The sequence below is a fragment of the Nematolebias whitei genome, chromosome 21, assembly GCF_014905685.2.
Source record: "Nematolebias whitei isolate Nwh7 chromosome 21, NemWhi1, whole genome shotgun sequence".
NCBI classification, from domain to species: Eukaryota; Metazoa; Chordata; class Actinopteri; order Cyprinodontiformes; family Rivulidae; genus Nematolebias; species Nematolebias whitei.
The window spans coordinates 30,030,854-30,037,024 of NC_056518.1; the positions used below are offsets into that span (position 1 = coordinate 30,030,854).

The 6,171-nt window shown below is 46.5% G+C and overlaps 1 protein-coding gene across 1 annotated transcript in view; it reads left to right on the forward strand.

The window, feature by feature from the left end:
* The window catches only part of kiaa0586 (KIAA0586 ortholog), a 22,377-nt gene that overhangs the window by 2,531 nt on the left and 13,675 nt on the right, over window positions 1-6,171 (forward strand). Inside the window, 3 exon segments of the mRNA XM_037694681.1 lie at window positions 835-913; window positions 993-1,065; window positions 1,565-1,649. Coding sequence (XP_037550609.1) covers window positions 835-913; window positions 993-1,065; window positions 1,565-1,649 — 237 coding nt within the window.

Consider the following 6,171-nt stretch of genomic DNA (forward strand, 5'->3'; position numbering starts at 1 on the left):
GTACGCACACGTGTCACAACAACAGGTACACACATGTCACAACAACAGGTACACACATGTCACAACAACAGGTACGCACATGTCACAACAACAGGTACGCACATGTCACAACAACAGGTGTGCACACCTGTCACAACAAAAACAGGTATGCACACGTGTCACAACAACATGTACACACCTGTCACACACAACATGTACACACACCTGTCACACACAACATGTACGCACACCTGTCACACAATAGGTATGCACACCTGTCACAACAACAGGTACGCACACCTGTCACACACAACATGTACGCACACCTGTCACACACAACATGTATGCACACCTGTCACAACAAAATGTACGCACACCTGTCACACACAACATGTGCACACCTGTCACACACAACAGGTACGCACACCTGTCACACACAACAGGTACGCACACCTGTCACACACAACATGTGCGCACCTGTCACACACAACAGGTACGCACACCTGTCACACACACATATTGCTGTTGTTACTATGATACAGATGATTGTTTTGATGTTGTGGTTGTTCCCATGGATACAGATGATTGTCTGGATGTTGGTGTTGTTACCATGGATACAGATGATTGTCTAGATGTTTGTGTTGTTTCCATGGATACGGACAATGGTCTGAATGTTGTTGCCATTGATACAGATGTTTTTTGTTCGTTTGTTAAAAAATAATTGCCAGTTGCTGAAAGTGTTATAATAATTTTCTGGTGATTGTTTTTTTTGTTTTGGGTTGATAAGTGACACGTGAGCCACGTGTTACCTGGGCAGTGACCTCACCATGACCTAATTGTGACCTCTGACCTCAGGGAACCTGAGGGGTGGAGCCTGAGCCAGCAGACGCTGCAGCAGCTGGAGATGTTGCAGAAACAGCAGCTGCAGCTGCAGGTAAACACACTCATCTGATTAGATGCTGCTACTACGTCTTCACCATCTGACTGATGTTTGGCTCCCCTCATCCAATCAGAGCCAGCTGCTGGAGTCCGCCCTCAGGATAGTGACAGACCACGCCCCCATGACGTCAGACCTGAGAACTGCAGGTGAGTCAGCCTCCTGAGGCCTGGCTGTTCTTCATCTCAGTGGACGTTCTGAGTTTATATTTGTTCCTCAGGCCGTTGTCTTTATTATTTATTGAAACGAAGTTTTATTTTGACAATAAAGCTTTTATTTTGTACCAGAGTTGTTATTTTGTGAAATGAATGTTTACCTGCTTTTTTCGGGATAAAATGGGTCTGGGTGGTTCTGAACGTGTCCGCCAGCAGAGGGCAGCACCGTCCCTGTCTCTGTATGATGGTCTGCAGCAGGTCACCTGAGCCGTTACCATGACAACACCATGCAGCAACACGGACAGGTTTTTGTTGGTGCTGCGGAGAGGAAGGAGGCGGCGTTGTCATGGTAACCAGGATGTTTGTAATTTCGAGTTATTTATAAACTCCTCACGTATTTTTGTCAAAAATCCTGATTATTTTTTTCTGAGAATATCCGAATCTCTGGAGAACCACAGAACAATTTACAAGTTCTGATCATTTTCTGTTTCAGAGAACCAAAACCACCGAGCTGCTGCGGCTGCGGTCCCCGTTTCCATGGAAACACGCCCCCGTGACCCCAGGCCAGACAAGACCAGGTGAGTTCCATCAGTTCTCAAGGTTCGGTTTCAGGTTCTGGTCCAAAAAGGAGGAGGGTCAGGAGGAGCAGAGCTGAGGTCCAGTTCTGTGGTCAGAACACCTCAGGGTTCTGCTCAGAGGGTGTGTATGCGTGTGTGTGTGGTGGTGGTGGTGGGGGGTGGGGGGGGGGGGGGGGGGGGGAGTCAGGGGGAGGGGGTTCTGAGCTCCCCCTCCTCTTCATCCCCTCTGCAGCAGGAGGAAGAACCTCAGTCCTCCTCTCTGGGTTCGGTTCTCCGTGTCGAACCGGAACATGTCTCCGTCTCGCAGGCGGTCCTGCTACCTGTGCGACCTGCCCCGGATGTCCTGGGCCATGATCTGGGACTTCACCGAACCGGTCTGCCGCGGCTGCGTTAACTACGAGGGCGCGGACCGGGTCGAGTTCGTCATCGAGACCGCTCGGAACCTGAAGCGGGCCCACGGCTTCCAGGAGGACCGAACACCCGAAGGCGGACCCGTGAAGACCCAGGCGGTTCTGAGCGGGAAGGAGCCTCCGGGTCAGCCGAACCAGCTCCAGGATGAAGGACAGGGTTTGGACCGGTACCCGCATGGAGCGGAGGGTCGGGCTCGGTTCGACAGAGGGTTTAAAACGGAAGATGGACTCCCGGACCAGAACCGACACAGTCCGAACTCACGGAGCAGGATAAACGGGGGCTTGGTGTCGGGATCGGTACCGCCGAGCCTGCTGCCGCCAGTGACTCGAACCTCCACCCAGAACTCCGATGATCCGGGCGGGAAGAGACCCGCCTCCGTGTCCAGCACGGACCAGGACCGGGACCTGAAGGAGAAGCCGCGAAACTCGGAGGTTCTGACCGAACTGAACGAGAGCCTCCGGAACCGGCAGGAGGAGTGGGCCAGCAGACCCAAACCTGTCAGGGACACCCTGCTGGTTCTGTCTCGGTCCACCCCGTTTGATGTCCGGTTCAAGAAGGACCATGGTCTGGTGGGCCGGGTCTTCACCTTCGATGCTGTGTCCAAAACCGGACTGGACTTCGAGCTGAAGATCTTCATCGAGTACCCGACTGGTTCTGGGTCCGTGTTCTCCAGCGCCTCTGGTGTGGCCAAGCAGATGTACCAGGACTGCATGAAGGACTTTGGCAGGGGTCTGTCCTCTGGGTTCCGGTACCTGGAATACCAGATGAAGCCTGGTTCTGGGGACTGGCGCCTGCTGGGGGACCTGTTACCGGAGTCCCTGCGGGTTTTCAGAGACCGGGTCAGAGATGACCTACTGCCCCAGCCTCACACTGACCCAATGCTGCCCACCCCACTGGTTCTGCTTGGCCGGGGGTCCAGCAGCACCAGGACTGGTGGGAGGAAGAGGAAGGCCTCCCCTGATTCGGGTCTGAAACTGACAGAGGACCAGAACCGACAGCAGTGGGTCGACAACCAGATCGAGACCCTGAAGCTGTCCCCCCTGGACCGGACCTCACCTGCTAACCCTGCTGCTCAGGGCGGACAGTCCCCCATTAAAGACCTTGTCCATTCCACCACTGATGGCCCAGTGTCTCCTGGTTCCGACCCGGGACGTCCCCAGAGCGTCCCGGACTCCCCCCCGGCCCACAGTGGACCCCTGAGCTGCACCATCTGCCACCAGCGCTTGGAGGACACTCACTTTGTTCAGTGTCCATCGGTTCTGGACCACAAGTTCTGCTTCCCCTGCTCCAGAGACAGCATCAAAGCTCAGGGGGGTTCTGGTGGGGAAGTGTACTGCCCAAGTGGGTCCAAATGCCCCCTGATGGGCTCCAGTGTCCCCTGGGCCTTCATGCAGGAAGAGATCAGAACCATCCTGACCGGAGACGTGAAGAACGAGACGGACTCCTGAACTGAGCCGGCGGTTCTGCTGGAGAACCAGAACCTGGACCTCCCTCTGGTCCTGTTCTGCTGGAGATCTAGAGGCTCGACCCAGTTCTGTTGGTGCAGTTCTAGACAAAACTGTAGACCCAAACAGATTGTTTTAGTTTAAAAACAGATATTGAAACATTTTTTATTCATCAGAAACCTTTTAAATTTGTTTTGAAAAATAATTTTTTAAGAGTTTTGTGAGTTTAATTTAAATATTTGTACCCAATAAATGTGACACCATGTTCCGTTTTTAATGCTTTTATTTATTTTACACAGAAAATAACCGTCAGCCTCTGCTTTAATCAACAAATTATAACTAGAGAAAATACATTTCCTGCGAAAATGCAGTGAGAATGCTTATTACAGAAGAACTTGCTGAAAAACAGCTAAAATTATCTTAAAAAAACATGCTAAAATGTAGCTGAAATTATTTGAACAAACTTAAATTAGCAGGAGAAAACACACGTTTGTCCAATTAGGCTGAAAGAAGCCGAAATGAGAACCATAAAGGAGGAATTGTCTGAAAAAAAGCTGAAATTAACACCAAAAAAAAAAAAAAACGAGCTGAAAAGTAGCTATAAAAGCAGGAAAAAGCTTAAATTACTGTAATTAAGTGGAGGGAGAACATATTTGCTGAATTGGGCTGAAAAAAGTTGAATGAGTGGAAAAATTTCTAGAAAAAGCTGAAATTGGCATAAAAACAGCTAAATGATAGCTGAAATAACTGAAACTGCAGAAATAAGCTGAAAGAGGCATAACAAACTGAAACTAGCAGAAAGAAGTTAATTAGGTTTAAAGTAGCAGAAATTATCATGGAACTGTTGAATTCATCAAAAAAAAAAAAAAAGCTGAAAAGTAGCTAAAAAGGCAAAAAGAAGCCGAAATTACCAGAAGGAAGTGGAGAGAGCACATTTGTGCCCCATTAGGTTGAAAGAACCAGAAATGAGCACAGAAAAGTAGAAATTATCTAGGGGGGGAAAAAAAAGCTGAAATTTGCCAAAAAAGAGCTGAAAGCTAAAAACAAACAAATATGCTTAAATTGCCAGAAGGAAGTGGAGAGAGCACAATTTTGTTGACTTGGGCTGAAAAAAGTTGAAAAGAGTGCTAAAATTGTGGAATTAGAAGATGAAACAGTTAAATATTAGCTGAAATAGCCAAAAAAGCTTAAACTTGCAGAAATAGGCTGAAAGGAGCATAACAAGCTGAAATTAGCAGAAAGAAGTTAGAAGAAGCACACAAATGTTGTAGCTAGCAGAAAGAATCAGAATGGAGCACAAAACAGCTGAAAGTAGCTGATCTTTTTTTTTTTATTTGCACAAAGGAAAAATGGATCACGATAGTGTGAATGCTTCAAAAGCTTTCACACAATGAATCTGTTAATAATGATGTCGCATTACTGCATCCTGTATCGGCCGGTTCTGTTCACCGTGTCCTGGTCTGTAATAAGACCTTCTGATTGGACCGGGCCTCTGGTCTGAGACATTTGTTCATATTCCAATTTATAGTTTTAAAGAATCTTAGTTTGTAAAACGCCCAAGATCTGAGAACCTAAAACTTCTTCAGAATGGACATCGCCCGCCACATTTCGGCTCAGAGTTTCCTTTTTCTGTGGAAACTCAAGAGAGCGGAATGACCGCTGACAAAGTTGAAACAGCTGTTAAAGTTAAAAGCAGCAAAAGGTTAGCCAAAAGTAGTAGAACAGTAGGTAAAATTAGCACAAGAACGGAGCTAGGAGCTGAAACGGAGTTCTTGGAGAACTAGGAATTTTTTTTTAATTTTTTGCAAAAAATACAGAGTGAATGCTGAAACCTACTGAAAAAACTCTTGAGTTGTTAAAGTTAAAAGTAGCAAAAAAAAATGCAAAGGGCTAACCAAAATCTAAAAGTAGCAAAAGACTAGATAAAGTAGTAAAATGGATGGTAAAAATAGGAAAAGACTAGCTGGAAGCTAAAGTAGTAGAAGACTACACAGAAGCTAAAGGTAGTACAACTGTAACCAAACATAGCAAAGCTATATAGAGTCTGAAAGTGCCAAAAGGCTAGCTAAAATCTAAGGTTAGCAAAACACTAGCTAAAAGCAGCAAAATAATATAAAAGTTGAAAAAGACTAGCTAAAAGCTAAACTATCAAAAGAATAGTTAAGCTAAACGTAGCAAATAGTTGGCTAAAAACTAAAAGTAGCAAAAGGCTATTTACAAGATATTTGTAGCCAAAGAAGACCAATTATACAGCGAGAGATTAAGCAGATTTCAAAGAGAAAATGTTTTTTTTAAGTAACCGAACAGATAATAATGTGTTTCCATGGTGGCTAATATCAAGTAGCTGTAGCAGCCATTTTGAATAATGAGAGACTTTGCTTACGCTTCAGTCACACACACACACACACAGGCGCAGACAAATACACGATCGCCCTTTTTCCTTTGACGTGAGCGATAATAAAATCTTTAGAATCCATTTCTCTTCTTTTTGTTCTTCATTTCAGTCTTCCTGCAGAGTCAGACACACTTAGAGCTTTTTATTTCACATTGCAAACACACACTTCAGAGAGGGGGTGTGTGAGCTGAGCTGCTGCACGAAGCCAAGGGCACCTTAACCATCACACACACACACACACACACACACACACACACACACACACACACAC